This window comes from Mixophyes fleayi, chromosome 5 (genome assembly GCF_038048845.1).
Source record: "Mixophyes fleayi isolate aMixFle1 chromosome 5, aMixFle1.hap1, whole genome shotgun sequence".
Lineage (NCBI taxonomy): Eukaryota > Metazoa > Chordata > Amphibia > Anura > Limnodynastidae > Mixophyes > Mixophyes fleayi.
The window spans coordinates 186,598,273-186,624,843 of NC_134406.1; the positions used below are offsets into that span (position 1 = coordinate 186,598,273).

The 26,571-nt window shown below is 37.4% G+C and overlaps 1 protein-coding gene across 4 annotated transcripts in view; it reads right to left on the bottom strand.

Annotated features, from left to right (window-relative positions):
* DCDC2 (doublecortin domain containing 2) overlaps positions 1-26,571 on the bottom strand; it is a 91,367-nt gene that overhangs the window by 39,806 nt on the left and 24,990 nt on the right. For all 4 annotated transcript variants that reach the window (XM_075213143.1, XM_075213142.1, XM_075213144.1 and 1 more), the window contains 5 exons: positions 25,625-25,701; positions 25,404-25,535; positions 24,029-24,175; positions 21,650-21,704; positions 15,714-15,891 (listed from right to left, as the gene is read on the bottom strand). In XM_075213143.1, the coding sequence (XP_075069244.1) occupies positions 15,714-15,891; positions 21,650-21,704; positions 24,029-24,175; positions 25,404-25,535; positions 25,625-25,701 (589 nt within the window). The remainder of the gene's footprint in view (positions 1-15,713; positions 15,892-21,649; positions 21,705-24,028; positions 24,176-25,403; positions 25,536-25,624; positions 25,702-26,571) is intronic.

A 26,571-nucleotide genomic window follows, 5' to 3' on the forward strand; every position in this document is an offset into this window, starting at 1 on the left:
AAGATTCTGTCCCGTATGTTTAACATACTGTTTGTCAATTTGAGAGCTTCCAGTGATGTTTATGCAATATGGCTTCTGTAACTTGGGAGAGCAATCATCTAAATCCCAATGAAACACAACATACTTTTTATCTCTAAAATATTGCTCAATATGCTGAACAGTATAATGAATAAGTGAGATGCAGTCTCCTTAATATTCGGAACTAATAGACCACATATTTTGCCATTGATATGACATGTGAAGGTGGTGAACACCAGTGATTAATTAGAGTAATTAGTGGGGAAGCTAAAGAAGTAGCTGATGGTTGCAGTATCGTAGTTATGCATCACTGTTTACACCTTTGTTGTCCAAGGTTCACAAAGCTGCATTCTAACATCACATGAACGTCTGTTTATAAAGGGGTTATTCTGTAGGCACAAAAATATGAAATATGTAATATCTACACCAGTTTATGTAATGTTAAATGCTTAGTAAATTCAATGGAAAATTTTCACCAAATGCACGATATAACACTGGTATATTATTGTTATATTATTATATTGCTTTATTCACTAACTTTATCAAAACCATTTTATGTAAATCAAAACCCTTTCACTCACGCTCACCCTCTTTATTCCTATCTAATCGTGTGCTACCCTATTAGCTACAACATAAGTAAGGGTGGGCTTGGGGAAGGGGGGGGGCTGTTTACAAAGGCATTGTTTTTCAACACACATGTGTACAAGGCCAGCATAAAAACAAATACTAATATTTTTAAATCATGTTCTCATTGATTGGAGTATATGACTAATAAACGAGTCAAGATCGTCTTAAGCACTTAATGACCAAGGTGTTATACCTTAAGAATCAGACTACATTTTACCTTTAGAAGATGTGATAGATTCACCGGGAATAATTTTTTTATATAATTTTCCCTAGTTGATGTTACTTTATTTTTCTGGAATCGACAGGATTCTTTTTGTAGTATAGTCAAGTAAATATGTTTTAATATTTAGAAAATTAGGCAACATAGCACAAAAACAGCACAAATTCCCATGATGTCCCATATACTTACTATCATTCAATTACAGAAGCCACAGAAATTTACATCGGCATCTCATATCCTCCTAAGTATAGTGATACCAAATATCTGTGTATTACGCAAGGTCTAATGAAGTTCTGGGCCATAAACAATGATACTTTTAGTTTAATTCTGAATGTTTTTAACATAACACCTGTAGTGACTACACATGGTACAAACATTCTCTAAGCAAAGGTCTTAATGATGGGAGTAGGGGACATTAAGAATAATGGTGGAGAGAAAGAAATAAGTTATGTTGTCTCCTTTCACATGGGTTGGGGCAACATTCTGTGTGACACTAACGCATTTTTAGTATGAGTATATATGACACCTATACAAAATGTATTAGTGTTTCTCAGAGTGAATTGCAGTAGTATAGAGCTAGTGAGTGAGTTGGGGATAGATAAGGACATATCTTAATTGTTATTTTTTAATAGCATTAGATATTTTAATTTTATTGATTATTTTTATTCATTTGGTTTTTACTTTGTCTCTAGCAGTGGTGCATGAGTAACTGATCCAACTCCATCATGCACTTTAGCATTGGAGAATAACTTTCAATAGTGATCTAACAGTAACTAGCATGCAAAGACCTAACTTGTGTTGCCCCTCTCTGGACAGAAGGCCAGATGTGGTCACAATGATTTTGCTGTTTCCACACTGGCGGTGCAGCTTTCATGCTGAGCGATATGACTTACTAACCCCATGTTGGGGCACTGAACTAAACGTTTCCCAGGCAGACTGAAACCCACTATTGTTTTTCAGGTTTCTAGCTAGAGAGAGAGCAGTACAGTTCTTCCGGGCTATTTCATTCTTCATTGACTGTCATCTCTTGATGCTTTAGAAGTAAATTATTCTAACAATTTTTGATCTATATAATATAATACTATGACCATATGTGGCCATATGTAAACCATTATCCTACTAAAAGTCTAACAAACCCATATTCAATGAGTAAAACATATCCCATGAGCATTTTAATCGTTCAAGCGATTTTGAAACCGCTGACAGCAGCATTTTTGAAAAAGTGACTCAATAAAAACCGCTCACACACTGTCACACACCTGCTCATTATAAACTGTGAGAGTTAAATTGCGAAGATATTCCAAATGTAATAAAAACGCTATAAAAAAAAAATATTAGGCATGAGCCCTTCTGAAGCTGGAAAACCCCCGGGATGACGCCACCCTTAATATGACTTTACCATCCAACACAGAAAAATGTAAATGTATAAAATTGAACATTCAGTTATAGCATTGAAATCCTGTAATATCAGTGATATCTATGTTCTGGCATTAGAATGTGAAAAGTTCCTGTTTAATAAAAATGCAATTTAAACAAAATAAAACATTTCTACAGCATTATAATCTCACAGGAACTTTTTTCCAGCTGAGATGGATCAAATTTGAGGTGTCAATCCAGCCGAAGGATAGAGTCTAACTTCCTACGACTCCCTGTAGATTCTGTTGTAAACACCCCTTACCTCATTAACTTACAATCCATGAAAAAAGCCAGATTGACTCATGAATAATCATGTTTTATCTTTCAAGATGTACATATCTGCTACTAAACATTATGGTGTGTAATTCACCAGGCCTTTTCAAATCCCAATTGGTGTAATGAACCTTCACTTTTCTATATGAAATAGCAAAGATACAAATATAAAGTATGTCATACGCTTCTTTATTAGAGATCACACTTCCACAGAACTTGTTTCCGTATGCATGGAGTTGAATGTCCCCACTCTATTACTAAACAACAAATGCCGCAATACTGTTTAAATAAACAATTTTAAATTATTTTAAGATGGATTGTCCAACGCATCACATGGAAAGCACTTATATTTGCCAGTAAAGGCATATTTTTGAAATATACTGGAACTATCACAGTAAATGCTTGCTAATGAATTAATAAATTTAAGTCATTGCTCCCATCATCTGCATATGGGAGCTGCCATGAGAATCTAAGATAATGTGCTGTCAGTTCCACATTTGGCATAGAACAGACATTTAATAATATTAGCTCAAAACCATTTGCATGACAATGGAATCAGAAGTATCATATCCACAAATGCTGAATCTGCTGATCAGACAAAACAGGTAACTCAGCCTCTGCATCAGTGGAAGATATAGTAGTGGAACTACTATTGGTGCAGCAGAAGTGGTGCACTGGGGCCCATGGAGATAATGGGGCCCGCTGCACAGAGAACTAGCAAGCTGTGGGCCCAAGTTCCCTCCTTCCCGCTTCACTGCACCGGGGCCCACAGCTCGCTAGTTTTACCTCTGCTTTGCCTATCATAGTATGGTGCCATAGGTAAACCGAGGGGGAAGGTTTCCTAGTGCCTGGAAACCCCCCTCCAAGCCTGGGGGACTGTATAATAGAGGTGGCTGGACCCTGCCCCCGCTTCACACGGATCTGCTGGAAAAGGGAGAGCTGCATGCACCTAACAGTAGTGCATGCAGCATTGCCCATGTATATTATAGGGATAGGAAGAGTTGGAGAGCAGCCAAGCACTGTCTAATATTATAGCCATGCCCCAATGCATGCTGGTCACGCCCACTGGTGGCATGGTGTGGAAACCCCCCTATACAAATCCTGCGTTTACTCCTGGGTGCATATAGTTAGGGGTAGCATGCAAATTCTTTAAGCACAGAAAGCTTGTGTTGTTGTTGTTGCAGATGACATAATGAAATCATTTATTGTAGGAAAAAAAGGCAATTCCATTACAATGCTATTACTTCTTACCATACATTTTGAAAAAAAATTAATGTATGGTACTATAGTGTATTATAGCTTATAAAATATATAGAAAGTCTACACATTTATTATTTCCAAATTATTTTTGACAATATCCAGATATTAATGTTATACATTACATTTGAAAGAGGTAAACTATATAAGTAGAGAAAGCAGTAAAGAGGTGGATCAGAATGATAGGATAAACTACAGAACACCTAACTCTTGGGATAGACATATATGCAAAGGAAGCTGGAAGTACGGAAGCTAAAATTAAGATACAGACTTCTGGGAGCTCCTGCATATGACATCATCTAAACCACAGAGAGAGGTAGATAAGAAAGTGCTGTATTCCTGACAGCTATAATGATCACCACATCCTCCTACTCTCTGGTTCAGGAAGGTGCATGTATCAGGATGCTAAATCCAATGCCTGCAAATTCTCTACAATCCTCTCCTGGGAGCACAAATAAGAGACATAATAAAAGGCTGAACTCTGTATTGCTCCGAGGCCTCCCATTAATATAAGCGCTTAAGTAACACAGAGATTGAATGAATCCATAGTGAGGCACAATGATAATGCACTCAATACTCTGGGATACAACATCTATCATTTTTGTGTTTTATGCATTTAAATGTATGCTGGTATATTGTAATCAATGCTAAAAACATTGAATGTCAAACCAACATTTTTTCTTAGTTTTTTTTACTTGGAATTATTAGAGGTCATTTATACAAGGGCACTGGATGCACAGCAACAAACTCCTTGGTTTATCACCGCTGTGTCTGGATCATCCACCCAGCGCATCGCAAAGTGCACACCTGCCCTCTGCTCTCTGGAGATGCCTCCGCCACCCAGAGGTGTGGAGAGGTGGGTGCACTGTGCAAAACTTTACACATGATATCAAAGTCCAAACTCTCTTTAGTACCACTACGTTCAACAAAATACATGTTTCTATTTGTCACCTAAATGTAGTAAGGGCACATCAGAACTGCCTCACTACCAGCAGCAAATGTAAGTGTTGAACTTTTTATTACACCTAGAAATGCACTTGTCCACTGAAGTGTAACACGGATTTGCAAAACTTAAAAGCATAGGATTACACCTGAAGACTGCCAGCTCCTTTTGCAGGGTTGAAATGGCCATGCACCCCTGTCTATGGGCAATAATGTATCCTGTCCATTCCTTTATTTCATTACAAAATTCTCATTCTTCAAAACAATGTCATTTCTGCACAGCTCTGCTGAACGAGGCGTCTCAGGGTGCCTACTTTTTACTTCACTGGGAGCATCTTCACTCTGCCTAACTTCTCTCCATTGAATGTGCAAACACCACTGCAAACACCAACATAGTGCCCCATAAACCTATGCTCCTCAGCAGTGATCTATACCCAATATATTCAGCTGGCACTCCTTGGGTCAATCCGTATGAGTGCTCTGCTATCACTCTGAACTATATAAATATAGAACCAACACAACACAAGTTCTGTGTATTTTCTGACGTTGAGTACATGTAATGTGCCTTTGCAAAAAAATCGAGACGCACAGGGTGCCCAAGGCTGCTTCTGCATGACCTCCAAAACATATACATACTTACCATACCTCTACAACGAAGTGTGACCTGGTGATATATCTTAGTCTATTCAAAGCATCTGCTGCAAAGTATTTGAGAAGACACTATCATTTAAGCAGGGGATAAAACAGCCAGCAGCACAGGGAAACGTGACAAGACATTGAGATCAAAAAGAAAAGCTTCAGTGATAACAACTGAGTCTTTACAGTACAACGTAGGAACAATTATTCCAACTAACAAACAACTATCACTGCTTCATAAGATACACCGCCATCACTCTGCAGTCTTTTTTTTTTTTTGCCTTCTTGGAACCTGATGAGCTGAGTTCACCATGTTGTCACCACTGCATTATCCTTAGGAATACACAAAAGTAAATTACACTAAAGTAGCAACTGAATCAGAGGAGTAGCTACACCATACTTACCAACTTTCTGTTGGTGAAATCCGGGAGCCTGCAGAGGAGGTGGGCGTAACGGGGGGGGGGGGGGGGGGGGGCTCCAAGTGACGTCATTTTGGACCTGCCCCCATGACGTGATGACGCAAAATGCGTCATTTGACAGCGGGGGGCGGGGCCAAACGCCGCGATTCACCGGGAATCGCGGCGTTTGGGACTTAATTCTGCCCACTTCACTAGGAAGTGGGCAGAATTATCCAGATGCGGGGGATTGCCACACTCGCCCGGGAGCCCGGGAGACTCTCGCAAAATGCGGGAGTCTCCCGGATATTTCGGGAGAGTTGGCAAGTCTGAGCTACACACTACTGGACCTAATAGCTATAATTTGAAAGGGCCTCTACACTTCAAGACACTCCGGGCCTGAGTCATTAAGGAGAGCAAAGCATAAAAAAGGAGTAACTTTGCACCTCGGCAAAACCATGTTGCATTGGAGGGGGAGGTAAATTTAAAATGTGGGGACAGATTTATAGTTGGAATAGGGCAACTTAAAATTTCAGTGTAAAAATAAAGCTATCAAGTATTTGTGTGCTACATGAAAAAGCAGCCAGCATTTAACCTGTATGCAAAATAATAAACAAATTTTCACCCCTTGCATTGTAACATGGTTTGTCCAGAATCAAATTTACTCCTTTTTTACCTTGCTCTCCTTAATTACTCTGGCCCTCCATAGTTATGCTGTATTAATTCACACTACTTCACAAAGAACTGATCTACACCAAACCTCCCTCAATACTGTAATACTCATTTTTAGTAAGTGTTGGCTGCGCTTTATATATTATTTTATGCTAGGAAGACCGAAAGGGTCATTAATGTTACATTTTCATCTGACTCCAGCCCACTATCTAAATTATGCTGAATATAACAGAACTCCACTGTACTGGAAAACCAACCGCACACTAGGTTAGGTCTGTCTCTACATCACACTTACTATTCATATGCCTCTATTAATGTTAACAACAATTCTTAAATTTGATGTCCATTCATAGCATATAGCCAAAAGGTATGCATCTATTTTCTTAATATAGTCACATATCTCTAGAAACTGCACCAAAGCATATGAGACAAGTATCTCATCTGATGCTCAAATAGATGTAAAAATGTAATTCACATCCAACTTTATCTATCACCACCATATCTCACATTGCATCTTGGGTGCCAAGTGAAAATAGGATCTGTTTCCCTGAAGAAATAGCTCATTGCTTTTTCTATCTTATTAGAGGCTTGTTAATATTGATGCTGCACTGCCATCTAGTGGTGGATTTTGGGATTATTTTTTTCAATATTGTCACTAGCATGTTGTCACAACTCCATATGAGTATTCTGTAACAACTCCTTACATTGTACAATTATATTCAATACAAAATAAATATTAAGTGCTCATAAACCCCTTTTTAAATGTAGCCTACTAGGTTACTTGCAGTAACGAGGATAGAAAGTTGTTAGGTGAGTAAAATATTTTAAAGACAAAAACCATCTGAACTCCTAAAAATGGAGAGGTGTTTCCATGACAGGCAGCTAGGCAATAAGTCTGCCCATAAATTTACTGACCCTGTACATAGTATATTCAGCATCACACCAAGTGAAAAATGGGTGTATGTACCAAGTGTAGTGATTCCGGGAAAGATTCTGACTACATTTAAGAGATCCCTTGCTGGTAGTTAGATGTTTACTTAAATAAAGTTATATGAAATCCCTAATATGATAGATCTGTAAATAATAAAATCTAAAATATACTCCATCATACAGGTAAGGTGAGCCTTCCCTTTACACTCCTACTACATCGGCAGATAATCTCTCCCCGCTACTCTAACCTACAAACAAGCCCTCCCAATTCCCAGTACTGCAAGCGGGCAGCAGAAACTTCTCCGGAGATCTATATCGTCCAAGAAGATGTAAACCGGTAGGTTTCAGAACTATTCCATATTAGCAGACAAACCTTCTTCTGGAGTTCTACAGTGTCCACTGGCAGGAGTCGCTGTAATCAGGATGGTCCAAACTTGTTCTGGTTCTGTTCCGCAAGGGCCATCTTCTGGAGGCTAACATCGTCCACCAACTGGAGGCATTGTAAACCAGGTAGGTTCTGGCAGAAGTTTGGTCCCAATAGAAGACAAGCCTTTTTCTGAAATCCCGTATTGGACACTGGCAGGAGGTGCTGTAACCAGATTGGTCCCAGAACTGTTCTGCATTATCCTCTTCCTTGATTCTTATATCAGCCATTAGCAGACATCAGTGTAACCAGGTTAGCTTCCAGAACAATCCAGCATTGATCTGCATTACAGACAAGACTTCTTCTGGGGACAGAAGGTACTATAAACAGGTAGTTCCAGACATTCTTCAGAGTCCACTTAAGCAAATAAGCCTTCTTCTACAGTTCTATGTTGTCCACCAGCAGTAGCTACTACAACCAAGTAGGTTTCAGTATGATTTTGGCTCTATTCTGCATTTTACCTAGTTGAATAAAAATGACCATGACTGCAAGATCTGCACTACTACTGATGCAATAGTTACGGTGTCTTCCTTAGCCACGGTAAGGAGAGAGTCCCACAAGTGAGCAGATGAGGAGAGAAAAGATAGGTAGCGAGGGTGGAGAAGGGCAAGACAATGATCAGTTGTTGTGCAGCTACACAGAGCCATGCTAGAAGAATTGGACCCTTCAGGTTCCCTATAGGAGCAAAATGCTGCAGTGTTTTTATCTACTCCACCACCTGGGCTGCCACCAGAAATTGCAGGGCCCAGTACAAATATAACAGGCAAGAACCCTCTCGTTTCTTCCCTCACCCCACCCCATTTTTAATTTATCCTCTACACAACATTTGCCATTCCCCCCATTCTCTTCAGTAACCCCCTTTCTATCTAACACCTGCAGTAGTTTACTAACCTCTCTACATCTTCTTGCAGCCCCGTTTCTACTCCTCACCATTGACAGAGATGGGACGCTATTAATTACATATTGTCGAAGATGCTGCCGGGAGCCTCACTGCCTTGTTTTGGCACTCAGGCACCTGGGGGTCTGGGTCTGGAGCAAATAGCGGCAGCCATGGTTCCTTAACATCTTGGGAATGTCACCTAAAAGAGGGCGTGCTGCTGCTTCCTTATTTCAGCAAGGAGGGCTCTCCCTGCCTCTCACATCTCAGTATCATCTGCTGCCTAGGAATGAATCCTGATACCTTCACTGCAGAGGCCCCCATAATACATTTTTTGGGCTTCAGGCTGGTAGGGCCCCATACTGCTGTACCCCTTGTATCCCTCAAATGGCAGCCCTGTCCACCGTGTACACACATGTAAGAAGAGACAGTATGCAGCAGCTTCTTACCAGATGGCTGGGGGCAATTACATGGCTTGCCCTGTCCAAACACCAACCCGGACTGCAGGAAGACTGGGACGAAGGAGGTGAGATTAGAGGCAACGTTAATACTGAGCTAAGTGACTATAACCATAAATATATAGTAATAACAACCTGCCCAGGACTTGTCTTGCCATTGTTACTGAAAGACAAGTGACAACTAATTAAAAAAACAAATAAAACAAAACTGATCAAAGACAAGAACTGTGGGCACTGGATTGAGCAGTGAGTAGAAATCTCACAAAGTTCACTAAGCATTCCAACATGAGAAAAATATAATACTATACCTTTATGTAAAAATATGCAAACTTGCAGACTACAAATCAGAGACTTAAAGGCCTTAAGGAAATCGCACTTAATACCCATCATTAGTGGGACACATTTTGAGAAAATTGCTAGAAACCATAGTTTATATTAAGTCTTGTTTCTTTGTGACCTTGGACACTTTGTCTAAAAATGTCATAAGTCCCAAAATTACATTATAAGCTTGATTGGGCAGGGAAACTGCATCTAAATGACTAATAAGCTTGTTTGCTAATACATTTAGTTCAATTAATGTAATGCATATACCAGTCAACAGGCCCTAATTTACAGCAACAGTTCCCTTATTTTTTCCAATGAAAATGTTATGGTTTAGCAATATCTTACAACTGCACAATGCCACTTCCATTGTTTGGCATGCTATCTGCACTTCTTAGCATGCTGTTATTTGGAATGTTATATGTGCTCAAATGTATTGAAGGTATTTAAAATATCATAAAACTGTATTATGACTATGTCCAGTGGTCAAGTTGTGATGCGTCCTATTTGTGGTTTGATGATGCTCTACTTGATATCATTATCACTACTATTGTATATTTATATAGCGCCAATCATATTACAGAGAATATACTGTAAATAAAGTCATATGGCCAATGTAAAATTCATAACTATATATCTAATAAAAAACTGGCAACTATAAATTATACAACAGAATATGTCTGTTCAAAGTGTCAGGTCTCATTTGAACATATGCGTCAGTTGGAAATGTAATTTCTCTACCCTGATATCTACCAGGTAACATATCTGAAGAGTTAATTACTTACTTAATTAAGCCATTTATCATCTGGCTATGCTTCATAAAAATAGATTCACTGCAATAACATATGTGAAATTTATTGAATTTTAATTAAAATCTTTAAATGGGGTCACTGATATTGTGTATAATGAATGTATGACCCATCACAGACATAAGGAGACAATTGTCAATGTCAACACTAACATATTGAAGAAAGGAAAAGGTCAAACAATATTGTAAGAGAAAATAAAGGTCATGTGTCTAGTAATATTATATAAATCTACCTTGATTTGCTTGTGCGTCAGCACTATAGTGAACTTAATATCTACACAAAGTGAGGTAGCCATTTTGTGTCCTAATAAATATTTATGAGAATCCAGCCTATCAATAAATTAGGAACCAGTAAAATCAGAGGGACAATTCCATGACCGGAGAGTCATGAAGCCCCAGTTACAAGCTATACACAATTGTATTGACTAGTTTATGAGATGCAATGTCATTTGACTCTGTAGATTGTATATTAAAGGGACACAATTTGACTTTTATTTTCTCAAGTGCTGCCCCCCTCCCCTGGAACGACCTCTCTTGCTCCATCTGTCTGTCCCCTAATCTGAGCACCTTCAAATGGGCTCTCAAAACCCATCTGTTTCTCAAACCCTACCAGCCATCCATCTAACCTTCTCCGTCCTTGTACTCATCACCTCCCCTTCCCTGTGAGTGCTCCTTGTTGATCCCCTCCACTGACTCCTCTCGTGCCTTCTGTCTGTTTCCCCTCCCTTTAGCAGGTAAGCTCTTATGAGCAGGGCCCTCTTCCCTTCTGTCTCAATGCCATTTTTTCTTCTCCGATGTCACTGTACTTGCTATGATTGGAGCTATTGGAGCTTTGGTTTTACTCGTCCTTTTCTGTACTATTGTACCCTGTATATATTTTAGATTTTGCTTTGTACGGCGCTGCGGAAACCTTGTGGGAAGAAGAAGAAAGAAGAAGAAAGAAGAAGGAAGAGTTTTCAGGCACTTGCCCTATATTACAGGCATTTCACACTGTCAGACCTGAATCTACAAAACAAGGGAGCTAGAAGGAAGGAACGCACTGGTGGGTGAGCAGAAACCATAGTGTCAACAGAAGTGGTGTATGCAAGTATGGTGCCCAGGACACGATTAAAATATTTTTTAAACTCTGACTTTTATTTTCTCATTTATGGGGATTAAGAAAGCAAAAATAGGAAATAGATACGACTACAACAAACATAGCTTCATTGAGTGCCAAACAAGAACACATAAAAACGATAGCCTGGTCCTTTCTTCTCACCTGTCGCTCCCAGCACCCTACTGTAGTCACATTCATGCCCGTTACAGTAATCATTGACCCTGCTGGGCACACAGGATCATTACATCAGATTAGAGAAAGGTTGAGCCTCTCTGTCTCTCAGCTGATGTAAAACTGTACAGCATGACAGCCAGGATCATGAAACATGTCAACATCAATAGTGTCAGACTCAATGAATCCTTTCACTGGCAGGCTTGGATGATAACAAAAGTAACCCCATAATAACAGCATTAAGAAATTAATCACAATAATATATAACTATAAATGCACTTACAGATCTTCACACAAAAGTGAGTTTTACTACACAATAGTGTCAAGCAGTGAGGGCCAATATTTCAGACAGCTTCTGCCCTGTGGCACACAACCTTAGACATGTTTGTGGACTGAGGGCTTCATATAAATTTTGACACATTTGCACTTCAATTATTTTTTGGGAAAAACATGTACACAAAAAAAGCTTACTAACAAATGTATGTTGAGTCCCTTGTACCTCAACATGCATCAGACTCAAATGTCATAGAAGTGTGCATGCTTACATCTGTATTGTATTGTACTATTATCATATGCTACCCTATAACATCTTGCACCAATGCATAAGGCATCGGAAAATCATAAACAGATCAATAAACAAGACACACAAATCTATTTCTACATTTAATTTCATAAAGAATGCAGAAACAGATGTAGCCAACTTCTAACAACCCTGCAATATTAATATTGTTAACCGTTTTATCTCCCTAGAAATAAAAAATGATGTAAGCCAAACATAGAATTTGTGAAAAACAAAAATAACAAACTCACTTCTAGTCAGGAAGAATTACAAAGCGAGAACAGAATAAACTTTGATGGGCGCAGATGATGAGTTATGAATGATCCCATGTGTACTGTAACAGATGCTACAAAAATTACCTCTAGTAAAATGGAATAAAATGTTTAGGCAGCCTATATAGATCAGAGAGATGTAAAATTACAACACAAAAGCTCAGCTAGATAAAATATAATAGAGTATGAATGTCATTTCTAAAAATATTTGGATTTATCCAGGTGTCCAGAGAGAAGCTGTGAACAAACAAACTCAATTTCTTACAATTGTCGACATAAGTGCTGGAACCTAAATTGATCAAGTAATACTATTTTACCGTTCTGGCCAGCACAAAATACTTTACCCTTTATCATTATTCCATCAGGTATTAAATGAGATAGCCGAGTCATTTTTTTCCATAGGAAATATTCCATTCAAGGTTTCCAGAAAAAGATGAACACTTTAAAATAACATAAAATAGCATCATACTGTATAAAGCAAAGTAAGGATTAAATAATCAAACAATGGTAAAATAAAAACAATATAAATAATTCTAATTCAAACACATACTATACACTGCCTTTTCATTTTCTATTTAAACTTATTACAATTGAAATGGCTCCAAGCTGCAGTCACTTTCTTTTATTTGCATTAAACTGAGATGGTACAGACTAATTGCCCAAAACAGTAAAGCGTTTCTGTAAGAAGTCCGTGCGCTAATGAGCAGGGTTTATTTTTTATTGTTATTGTGTGTCTGCTGCTATTACAGTATTTAATGGAGGTCTGTCTCCATGTGATTTACTCATGCCCTTCAGAGGAACTATTTGTGTCTAAAGAAGGCCTTCAGGCCAGATGTTATTCACTGAAATGGCATTTGTATCTCTTTACAATCCAAATAAATTTATTGCATTAATCAGAAATTAAAATAAATCTAAAAACAAAAAAACATTCAGCTGATTCTTAATTTGTAAAAAAAAAAATCTTTTATAAGATAACCTCCAAAAATTGCTAAAATCCTAAAGGTTTTAATCTCACAAAATATCAAAACAAGATTCCCAGTGGAGTAGTCCTTCCAATATTAAAATATATAAAATAATTACCTGCTGTATATGATATGATGTGTATATGATATAACATGTGTCAACAAATACTATGTGGAACCATGTCAATATTCACATCAAACTCCAAGAGAAGCTCAGACTTTGATCATATCAACGTAAACAAAATGTATACTTAAATATACCTAAAAATAAAAATGTGTGGTCCAATTTAATGTCAAGTTCACTATTATTTTTGAGAAACTTCAGCTATCCTGATTGATTTTGTCCCTGGTCTTAAACGAATGACAATGGAGACTGAGGACGCTTGTTATTATGCATTGATTATATGATCATTTACAACAACCAATCAAATAATTGCTTTCACTTTCTAAACTGTTCTAGAAAATACCAATTACAATTTGATTAGTTGCAATAGTTTACAGGACCTTTATCATGTGCACTAGTTTTCATAGATAATAAGCAAAGATGAAAAAAACCGTCCGCGCAAAAATAGATTTGCTGCTGTTAATTATACCAAAAATAGAATCCACCTGATTTCTATGACAAAGTATAGAGTAAAACAAAGTATAACATACAGCGCTAAACTTTTACTCATAAGATTATATAGTTGAGTCCAAAACTTTCTAAGAGTCCATATAGTTGCTTGATGCAGGAATTAGTCAAATAATTCGCTCAAATTTATCCAGGGCCGGTGCTAGGGTCCACGGCGCCCTATGCAGTTTTAAAAAAATCGCCGCCCCCCCAGGCAAAAATCGCCGCCCTCCTCCCTCCTCCCTCCTCTCCTTACCTTGTCTCACCACCGCCGCCTCTCTGCTTCGTCTCCTCCCCTCCACTCACTGACACTAGTAAGTGGAGGGGAGGAGACGGTGCAGAGAGGCGGCGGTGGTGACAAAATAGGCTCTTCCCCCCTCCACCGTGCATCTGAATGCTGTGCAGCGGCCGTGACAGGTATGGTCAGCGGTCGCCGCACAGTTTTAAAGTAATTTTCATTCTGGAGGGCGCCCTCCAGGCAAGTGCCTAACCTTGCCTAATGGGAGCGCCGGGCCTGAATATATCCCCATTAGATGCTTCAAATCTTCTCCATATATGTTGGGAATAAATATCAATATTTAAAAGCATAAGATCCTACTGGTAATGGTATCCTCAAAAAAAGGGAAAAACATGTATCAGAATTTATCCAATAAAACTCCCCTTGTTTAGGACACAGCTCATGTGTTTAACACTCTAATTTTCAGAAGATTTGTGGGTCATACAAAAAAAATGTGATAAAGAGTACTCATGAGAGTGAAAATCTGCAGGAGAAGAAATAGTGTGATACAAACTAACAGCTATGATGACTATGTGGCAAATTGTACCATCTTCTGTGTAAGTGCATACTGTGGTGTATATATATATATGCTCTTTGTCACATTTTTCTTGCATGACCCATTGTAAAATCACATGGATGGGCTTCTGTGACTTCACAAATCTTCTGAAAATTAGAGTGTTAAACACATGAGGTGTGTCCTAAACAAGGGGAGTTTTATTGGATAAATTGTGATACATGTTTTTCTCTTTTTTGGAGGATACCATTACCAGTAGGATCTTAGGCTTTTAAATATTGATATTTATTCCCAACATATATGGAGAAGATTTGAAGCATCTAATGGGGAAATATTTGAGCGAATTATTTGACTAATTCCTGGATCAAGCAACTATATAGACTCATAGAAAGTTTTGGACTCAACTATATAATCTTATGAGTAAAAGTTTAGCGCTGTATGTTATACTTTGTTTTACTGTATAGTTTTCATAGATGTCATCCACAGCAAGGGCGCCAAGAGGAAGGACGAGAAGGTAAAAGTACCGGCACCCAGGCATGGCTGTGTAATAGGAGGAATCACCAACCTTGTTGCCTGCCCCTTCAGTAGCTAAAGAAGCGCCCCCCCCAGAAGTTCCAATATTCCCCTTGGCAGCCCTGCTTCACCGTATGGGGAAAAAACCAAGCATTTTAATTTTAAGCTTACAATCACTGTGTCAAACTCAGCCTCTCAGACGTTTTATTGCATTTACATGCTTGAAAGTTGCATGCTATCTAAAACTATTAGTTTACAGTAGAGGCAACAGGCCAGCAAAAGGCATTAAAGGGCTGAATCTAGCCTGCGTGCCAATGGGCAGCCAAGTCTTAGTGGATGCCACATAAAACACATCAGTTAATAGCACCATTAATAACATTTATTACGCATGTTAATATACATATTAAACATGTATGTCTTAATCCAGTGTTGGATTTATGTAATTTAACTGTGTCAATTACTTACCACTCTCGTTGCTGATGAAGTTGTTGATCATTATATTGTTGTTCATCAGAACCACTGGAACAGGTTCGGTCCCTGGTTGGGTCTCTGGTTTTTTCTTTGCCTTTGGTGGATGAGGAGATATGATATTATCTACTGCATCGGTGGATCCTCCAGTAGACTTAATGTGTCGTTCTTGTTTCTGTCAGCAAAATGACAGCATTAAAACTGAATGCTCTTATCCTGCATTTTTTGTCCATACATATGCCTGACCGTACATAAAATATCAGGCTTAAACTGTTGCATCATTTAATATGCAGTGTATCATGGAACGTACAGACCACATTTACATACAATGTAACCAAAACACAATGCACATTTTTCAAACGACCACAAAAGTTAAAAAAATACAACTTAGAGATTTCACAAACACAGATGTAAATATTCCATTAAAAAATGCAAAGTGAATGTATAACCCAAAGCCCAAAATTTTAAAAACTGGGCCTAAACCTACCAATGCATGTCTAACCTCGATGTAATATAACAATTCCAGTATGTGACAGGGCTCTCTCCACCTAAAACACTTAGGGGCATATTCAATTACGATTCCGGTCCGCAGTAATGCACGTGCGCAGTATTGCCGGTAATACGGTACCGCAATAACGCAGATTTTCATACGCAACCCTATGGGCTGTGAATGAAAATCCACGTTAATGCGGTACCGTGGATTAACTTCGCAGCCCGTTCCGGCGCGATCCCGTGGACCGGAATCGTAATTGAATATGCCCCTGTGTGCCTCTAGAGCACTGTCACTAGAGTGTGAATGCCAGCAGTTAGGAGAACTCTGGATGGTGCCTGGAGTTGACTACAGTATTTGGAATCCAAAGTCAATGGAAGATACATGTAACTAACAGCCTGGTCAGCTGGATGTTTATCACTGGTGAGGACAATAATGGGAATGAGGGCATACTGTAAAGGAGGCATTGGACACCAAGGCATATAGTATGGTTGCTCTCTTGTTGCAATTCTATTGCGTACTAATGAATACAAATAAACTAATAACTAATCATATTTTAGTATTGCCATATTATATTGTTATATTTTTCCAATACTATAGCTTATTTGTAGTGTAGTAAACAATTTGTTGACAAGTAAACAAAACAGTTTCTTTTTCTTTCTTTTTTTTTCTTCAAACCCATCCTTGTTAATGCACTACCTCAAGCACTGACTCCATCAGGCTTCATTTAAAGGCCCTGCTAGAGAGACACAGTTTCTCGCAAATAGCCTGCAAGCATGTACTCACAGGACAAAAAGTCATTTGCCTGCTTAAGAATAAATGGAAGCATGGATCATTAATCAGATTCACACACATAATTTAGGTTCCGTTACATAATTTTGATCCCTCTATACACCTACTTTGACTTACAGCACTAATATATATAATATATATATAAATATATATATATTATATATATATTCTCATAATACAATGCTCAGTTGGTACCTTGTTTACAGTACAATTATAGTACACTGCAAACTGGTATTTAAGCACCTTTAATCCCCAATGTCAAACTTACAGCTCCTGGGGATCTGAAGTGCCTAAAGGGAATGTGTACTTGCAGCTGTGGTGTAAGTTTCCCTAGTAGCAGAAATCATCACGACTACAACAACCTGCCTAATTATCTCCCATTATTTGGTGGCTAAAACAAGTCCCTGGGATACTGCAGTTCCTCTGGTAACCACATAAATAAATACATTCCAGAAGATTATCTAGACTAGAGAACCAATCAATCATAACTTGGAATCAAATAAGGTCAATAGCATGGGTACTGGCACAATTACTGCTGCAGTAATTGTTACTTGTGTACACTTGGTGGTCCTTTATGCTTTATCTAAGATATAAAGAATTATAGCACTATTATTAAAGCAGTGTGGTTTTATTACACTGATACATAATGGTTATTGTTTGTGCCTTTCATTTTGCAGTTTAGAAAACCTGGTTATCTGATTCATACCTACTGTATGACATAATAGGGACATTTTAAATACAATGTTTAGAAAGGATCAATATCATTGCTCTTAATTGACTTCATTCAGCTTAACACAATGAACATGCACATTGTTTATTATTGCACATAGTAAATAACATTATTTTAAAATGAACATATTGCTAAACTACATAATGCAAGAAATATGTTTTAAACTTACAATGCAAACTCACATATTTGAAAGTGGGCAAGAATCTTACTGCATAGGAACATGACAGTTGTCAAAATAACAATCTGGCCGTGACGTATCTATGATGGGTGCAGGGAGTGGAATGCACACATGTCCATGAGTCCTGGGGGCCCGGCACCAGCCCTTTGATATGCGGGCCCACCCTACAGCCGTGGGGTGGGACGTCACCACCTGTTGTATTTGTCCAGCAGAGGTGCTGTCCTGTCCTCTCCATGTCACAGCAGAAGAGCTGGAGTCCCACGTGGAGCAATGGAACCCAGTCACTGATAGGCTGGGAGTGTGCCAAGTGGTGACGCTTCCAGCCTATCACTGACTGCATCAAGTAATCTGGTGCAAGGACTCCAGGAAGAGATCCTTAAAAATAGTGAAAGAGGGAGAGTGCAGGAGAGGAAGAACGGACAGGAGATGCAGAGAAATTATTGGATAAAGGGAGCAGAGTGTGAAAGCGGTGAGTGAACAGCAGAAGGCATGAGAGGAGGGTCAGAGACACATTAAAAAGGAGAAAAGATACAGAAAGGAAATAAAAGAGACAGCAAACATCTATGTTAAGGAAATGGCAGGAATAGAGCCAGACAGCATGTCTGTCACTGTGACATGGGGGTATAGCCATGATCCTTCCGGTGAATGCACTCTGGCCCTATGTCCTGATCATTCACTCAAACATGAATCACTAATCTTGCACACTGCTGCACTCATTTCATAAAACACGCCAACTGGTAGAAGCTTAAAGTTGTGTTTAAACTTTTTTTTTCATGATTTTATTTTTACTTTTTCTCACTGGATGAAGATTCAGCAAGGTAGGTATTGCTTTTTCCTCTTTTCTTGGTGCTGCAGGTTTCAGAACACTTAGTGCACTACATTTCAAAATGAGGACCAAGTGCTTGTATGGTACCCATGCATTATTAGCCACTGCTTTTGATAGTGATCAGCCTGGGAAAAGTTTTTTCAGGGCAGTTTCATGGACCTTGTGTCCAATTTACTGGACCGTAGGTGTGGCATTCCTTACTATTAATATTACCCCAGTTACCGAACTCCAGTGGAAGCAGGAGGGCTTTTGAGCTCATCAGCTTGGGCTTCTATATGTTCAGAAGGCCATGCTTTTTGTTTTTTGTTTTTTTCAGGATCTATTAACAGCATAACAGGCTGGCTACTGCCATGGCTAGTTATAGGACTAGTATGGGAGGCAGACACTAGGACATTAAAAGAGAAGAAAAGTACTGAAATAGGACACGCATTTTTATAATTGCCACTGTGGATACAGGATGGGGGGCTATTTTATACATGACTGCCCCCCCTCTCCCCCTACACACACACACACACACACACACACACACACCACCTCTCCTGCACAGGGTGCTAGTTTACTAACAATTCCCAGATACTGCTGATTCTGAAGCTTGTCTTTAACTTTGGGAAAGTGTATTTCTAATTTTGATTAAAAAAGGTCAAATGAGGTTTTCAAGTCAAAGTTAATGGCAATGATGACAATATACAGAAAAGTCTTTCACAAAGTCAAATAATTGGATAATCAAGCTGCTGCAAAAGCAATATAGGCAGACTACAATAAGACCCCATATAACATATGCCAGTGAACACCACATGTTTCACAATTAGGAAACAAATTATACAATGTATCAATTGAATCCTTGGCGTGTGGGTAATAAGACTCTTAGGGTACTCTCAATGAGATAAGTACAGAGTCCACGGCTTTTCTCCTTTAATGAAAACATAAAAAGCTCTTAATCCAAGGTCTACAGCAGATGACCGGCTTTCTAATTTCCTAGCTGCTTAAGACTGTGTAATAAATGTCTATTATATTTCTCAGATCTGTCAGCAGAGCTGACTTCAGCAGAGCAACTACTTCCAGCACCTGTTTTGAGCACATTTATTGCCAGCACACAGTAGATTGAAGTAATACTTCACATGTCTTATGTGTTATTTGTGGAGGTTTTTAAAACACCAAGGACATTAAATAGCTGAAAATTCATAGTCATTAAGATGAATTGAGCTTGATGAATAGACCCCTACACCTCTACAGTAACAAAGAAGAGGTTATAAAAATAGCCAATATACTAAAGCAAACAACAACAAGTCATAAAATAAAAAGTATGTGAAATAAATGGCTCAATTATATCTCATTTACACACTTTGTTCAGCACTGTCACAACATGTTAAACACTGGATGTAGACATAAATTTCACATTTATTTTATCTATTAAACCAGATACTGTTTACAAATTCATTTCTTTAGTTGGTAACATTATGCAATAATTACTAGGAAGTGACGGAGGCTTATAGTACATAGGCTAATAAATATTAGCCTATGTACTATATAGACTTATCAGTAACACAAGTAACCTATAGATAATAACAGAATACATAATGTCATATAAAACACGAGGGCTGCATGTATTGTTCCAGAATTCAATCAAAACAGAATTTAAGGCTGATGTTTTATTTATGAAGAATAGTGATGATGACTTAATAAGATGTGCCACCAACTGCAGTGACCTCTGTTAAATATTGACAGCATACTCTCCTTGCTGACTCACAACATTAGCTATGCACATCTGCAGCAGTAAAAGTCTAGTTTTGTCCAGTCATTTCTACCAATGATCTTTGTTCAGTTGTATCATATGTGTCACGGCAAAAATATTAACTACTAATCCATCCTCAAAAATAGGGGTCATGCCTTATAGATGGCATTTTTCATAACATAATTGTGAACAAATAAAATGAGGCACAAAGTAATGTTTAAACAAAATTTTACCTTACTATTTATTATAATGTTTATAAATTAAAGGTATTTCCAAGAACAATTTTGACTATACTCATCTGCTGCTAGCAGACAGGTTTCCTCACCAGAGATCTCACATAGTTTCTGATTTAACTTTTGTTCTACAGCTCTCCTTGCAACTTTTCCAGTAGAAACAGCATCAACTGGATGGTGGCACCTGATTGGCTGGTAGCATTTACTGTCCAATCCGGTGCCACCATCCCACAATAAGGTTCAATGGCCTCTGATAATATCTTCAGGAAGTAGTCTAAAAGTGAAGGGTAGGTTCTTCAAGGGGAAACAGGGGATAGGAGACACAAATGTTTGTAGTTGGAAATACCCTATAAAATGTAATATCTTAAACCAGATTATGTCTGCCCTAGGGGTTATTAACGTTTTTTTCACAGATTACGTCTTTGATTCAGCTTTGCAACCCATGGTTTCCTTTTTAATTAACAATAGGCTTGTTTTTCTATTGTTTACAAGTGAAATATATAAGAGCAACCGATCTATCAGTTAGAATTATGCAACCAATGTCATTTACATTAAAAAAAAAAAAAATCTTGAAAAGTAACACATTCATAGGCTTCAGGTTTGTATTAAAAGTGAATAAAAATTCTAGATACAATTGTAACATTAAAAATAGTGTTAATCAATTTGCCCTAAATAAAAAGGAATAATTAACTAGCAAATTGTTCAGTTTACTACATAGATTTCTACAACTCCCCATATTAGTCAGAAACCATTGTTGCATGCCAGAATTGTTAACCACTGTCAAGAGAAACCTCGGATGTGAGTAGCCAGGATGACAATGAATGGCTCCTATATATTTTCTGAACAAAATGCTATTGTGATTTTGACCAGAGGTGGCATACCAAACGATAGCAGCCCACAGCCTTATAATTAGAATAAACAACTCGCTTGTTTACTTAAATATTTTACTTACATTCTCATTAGACTTCCGGTATCCATGTATTGGAGGCAAAGAGGAGGCTTTGGAGCTATTGAATTTACAATTAAGTGGAGAAACAAAAAGAAAAAGAAAGAATTAAGATGCTTCAAAGATATATGCTGCAATTTTGTTAAATGTTACAATAATATACAAGAAAATAACAAAACAGGCAGGAGATAGTTGCATACTTTTATGCACCTACAGCAATCAAATAAGGAAGATTGAATTACTGTTGCATAGTCATTTCAATTTTCTCTAGCTGCAAGGAATAATCATTTGGCAGCCTTGACTCAGAGTACTACAGCTCATAAATAATAATATACAATATAATATTGGGTACAAAGTAAATATAATAATTATTTTCATTAATATAGTTTCAAGGTATAACATATAACAAAATATAAGGAGGACTAATTTTTTCTCCCATATTCTATAAATGTTTAATATTATTAATAAGAAAAACGCATACAAATATAAGATGGTGGCTACAAAACCTAAATTTCCTTTGTCAATCACACATTTAAAGATAACCATATTAACATGAGCATAAAAGAGCGTTCATACACAGTACAAGGACACGTAGCTCACACTATTGTATTGGCACAGTATAGCTATATTGAATAGATAGTAATGTAAAATAACAAGGCATTAATAGCTTACAAACAGCACTTGAGGAATTGAAAGGAATTCATATAGAAACTAAGACTGTGCTTCAGTTGAGCCAGAACAATATCCAGAGACCTTGGCAGAAACTACTGCACTTAGCTATTAATCACTACATTGGTGATCATCTTTAAAAATGTTTTTATAGTAAAGAAGCACTGGGAAAGTGGCAAATGGCTGGTATACAGAGTATGTCCAAGGCTTTCTGTCTTATAGGCTTTAAAACGCCAGGAAGATTGTTTGTGTGTGGGAAGGAGCTTCCCAAAGTTTGTTTATGCTTAAGGAAAAGCTGGTATGAGGGTCCCTGGGGTTATGAATGGAGAGGATGGGTTCCATTCATAAGGCCCATTTTGGGTTTTCCAACCAGCTACCAAGTTGCTGGTAATCAGGAGTTGCACCTGATGAGGTGTTTTTAAAAGACTGCCTGGCAGTTCATTCACTGTCTCACAATCTGGGGAGGAGATAGGTGCCTGCTGAGAGACACTGCAATTTCTGAGTATGTATGTATGTAAAAGGACTGGTGTGATATCCTTGGCTGATGTGTGTGAAGTGCAGCAGTCTACTCCAGAAAACGGTAACCCCAATATGATCTTGCTACAATATTTATTGTCTTTCTTTGAACCACTACTTTGTAAAGTTATACTGTATTTCCAAATGGTCATAAATATTGACAGAAGTTTAACTACCTTGAAAATGTCTTATACTGCCCCACCAATATTTTGGAACCGTATCCCTTTTCCTTTCCATGTTTTAAACCCTCTGTTCTGACTTACAGATATGTATGAATAAACAGCTGTATAGTATCCAGCGATCAGCACTGTATATTTGGATATATTTTATTGAATTGTCTAAAACTGCAAATAAGCTGTGTTTTATGATAATATGTATTTGAAAGTCTTTTGAGGTCTGTATATGAATGCATGAGAAAAAAATGTTTTTATAATAAGTCTTAAAGGACCACTAGCAATAGCAATGCAGCTTTAAAATTTACTTCTTTATGTTCGTTATAAAAATGTATCTCTTTAGAGCAACATAGAGCTTAATTTTGAGATTTAGAGCTTAATTTTGCACATTGTTTTTAGATGATCTACATAACATACTTGAACATTGAATAAGCGTTATTTGAGAGGGGGAGGTAAAGTTAAAATTAAGAGGTTCTTTTAACCAAATGTGATTAGTAAATGTACTTATAGATGAAAGTCTTTGACTGATATATTCATGTAAAACAAAAGGGTATATTTACTAAACTGCGGGTTTGAAATAGTGGAGATGTTGCCTATAGCAACCAATCAGATTCTAGCTGTCATTTTGTAGAATGTAACAAATAAATGATAACTAGAATCTGATTGGTTGCGATAGGAACATCTCCACTTTTTCAAACCTGCAGTTTAGTAAATATACCCCTAAAACTCCACAAAATATCATGTCACTTGTCAGCTAAAATAGACCATGAAATTGGGGTTTGGTGGTGAGAATCTTTTTATGTGCTATGTGGTGAAATAATTAAAAATTGCCTATATTAACAATATTTTATCAAACATATGGCATACTGAAAATATAATAAACAGTGTTCATATCCATCATACACTTCATAAAAATATAACAAGCAGTATATAATACTGTTTAATCTGTGTTCGACGTGCCAGAAGGCTACACCACAAAAGTATTTGTAATATAGTCTAAGGAGCAGATATGTTGAATTAAGCTTACCCATGAGCCCATTTCATTGAGGACTTTGAGAATATTACATCACTGTAAGGCAACTTTTTGAATTTCTCCCTGCCAACTGCAACATAGAACTGTCCATTCTCCAATTCAGATCCATCACGGATAGGTGTTCCTTCTAATGTGTACAATCTAGTGGTAAATTAAAAAATATAAAATAATTTATTGCATGTATTCATTAAATCAAAGGTAGTTACACCGTTTTTATTAAATATGTCAAAGCATGTACTGTGAAAATGGCAGACATTGTGCAGTAACAGCTAACAAGCAATAAGGAATTAGCTTTATTCTATTGAGTGTAAGTTAGTAAATCAAAACCAAATTTCTTATTTGCTGCCATCTGCACTTTTGAACGTTGTAATAAATTATCCTCAATGATTTTGGCAGCTTCAAACATCCACAAAAGTTTTTAAAATTAGAGGCTAAATTTATGTCAGTAACTAGAGGAACTCTCTCCAGAAATAAAATGTACAATCTATTTACAGATTCCAAGCTATTACACTGAAAACCTTTTTACATAGTTCACAATAACAAAAAATGTTACATAAATCTCTCAGGAAATCTGTTTATAAAGCCAAAAAAATGTTAAATGATAGTTTATCTCTACATCTCTGAATATCTCAAGGTTCCTAACATTTTTTAGACCAGTACCGAGGTTAAGTCTGGAATTCAGCTTGAGATCCATTTTTCTGTTATAAATGACGTATTCTATTTTAAATTATCTACAAATCAATTATATTATTGTTAAATAAAAAACAAAATAGAACTCATTACAGAAAAAGTAGATATGTGTAGAAATTATCATTAAAAGATGATAAATAATTAGTATATCTGTGGCCCTGGGTAGCAAACAACAGTTTTGCTCAAATAGGACCAGGGTGCCTCAATTTAAACAACATTTTTGAGGCCCAATCTGGTTAAAAGCCTTTTGTCTAGAATGTCTGTATTTAATCAAAAAAATCTGACATTATGTCAGACAATGAATTAAGTGAAAATGCATTATTCAGCACTCTTAAAAGATTAAATAAAATACAAACAGAAAACACTTTAGGTGGCTGCTACCGCATTAGTCCTTGTTTAAATCTGTTTGTAAAACTGCAAAAACACTAATTTAGGATGCAGTAATATTTCATTAGATTGACCATAAACATACCCATTATACAGATCTTCTAGTGCAAAAATCACCTAGAAAATATGTGAAGAATTTAGTTTGTTTGAAACTATCCAAGCATGCCTAGTTGAACTAAAATTATCTAGATTTCCAAGTTCATCATTAGCATATATATGACTTTACACATACTTAAAAGTGTAGAAAGGTACTAGAGAAAAACAGAGTGACTTCACAATGATGGATATGTACCTGTGTACCGCTCCATTCCGGAGTTTCACTTTGTCAGTAATCATTGCAAGAACAAGCTCCCACTGATCCAGTATTCTCCTAGGCACCAGCAAACGTACCACTGGGCTCATAAGATCTCCATTAGCAATGAGACTGTCAGGGAAAAATATAAACAGGGTCAATTTGGACTTCTTTAAGATGGAACAGAATGATGAAATGCCTCAAGAAAGGAGTCTACTCACAACACGGTACATGGCTCTTGAAGGTTTTTTCGAAAACGTGCCGAAACGTTGATTTTGCTGTGAGCCACAGGTTTCACCTGCAAAAGATCATCAATAAAAAAATATTTGAACAGAAAATTACACTGACACTTAAATGCCAAATGTTTCATGTATGCCATAATGCTGGGTCTAGATGGGCGTCATTTACTCTCTTAAAATAATACTGTAAGCAGGGTTTATCTGTGCCCAAAGGACTGAAAATGGGTCAGCCTACCTGTTACATGCTTGTACCTGTTTTTTCAAAAAGACGACCTGTTTATAGTCATTTGGGACAACAAGCCTTTGGGGTTTTTTTTTAGAATCCATTTCAAGTGAATGGAGAAAGGCTTTAGAAGCATCTTAGGAGTGTTTCTGAAGCATCAAATCACTTGGGGAAAAAAACACTGGTCTGGACATACCCTAAGGGGTAAATTTATCAGATTCTAGTTACCATTTATTTAGTACAGTATACAAAATGACAGCTAGAATCTGATTGGTTGCTATAGGCAACATCTCCACTTTTTCAAACCCCAGCTTGAAAAATTTTACACCTAAGTCTTTTTTTGCCCCATTAGGTAAGTATAATATATGAGGCATTTTTTTCCATAGCATTCTATGTGCCAGGTTTAGTTCTTGCTATTCTAATGAAAGCATGCGAAGACACAGTTAATAAAATAATCAGAGGCTGTTTTAACACAAAATTAAAACGTACTATATACATTCAAGCATATTACTTCTGCCTTGTTGACACAGGTATATGAAAACAAGGGATAGCGGAACTGTACTTTCAACTGGTATATGAGTGGTTAGTGGCCTAACAATTGGTCTAGTGTTACGCAAAACAAGGTAGGGCATCTGATTGCCCATATATAAGGGTCACTTGCTTGTAAACAATTTTTACCTTACCATGGTAAGTGGCCTTATTCACC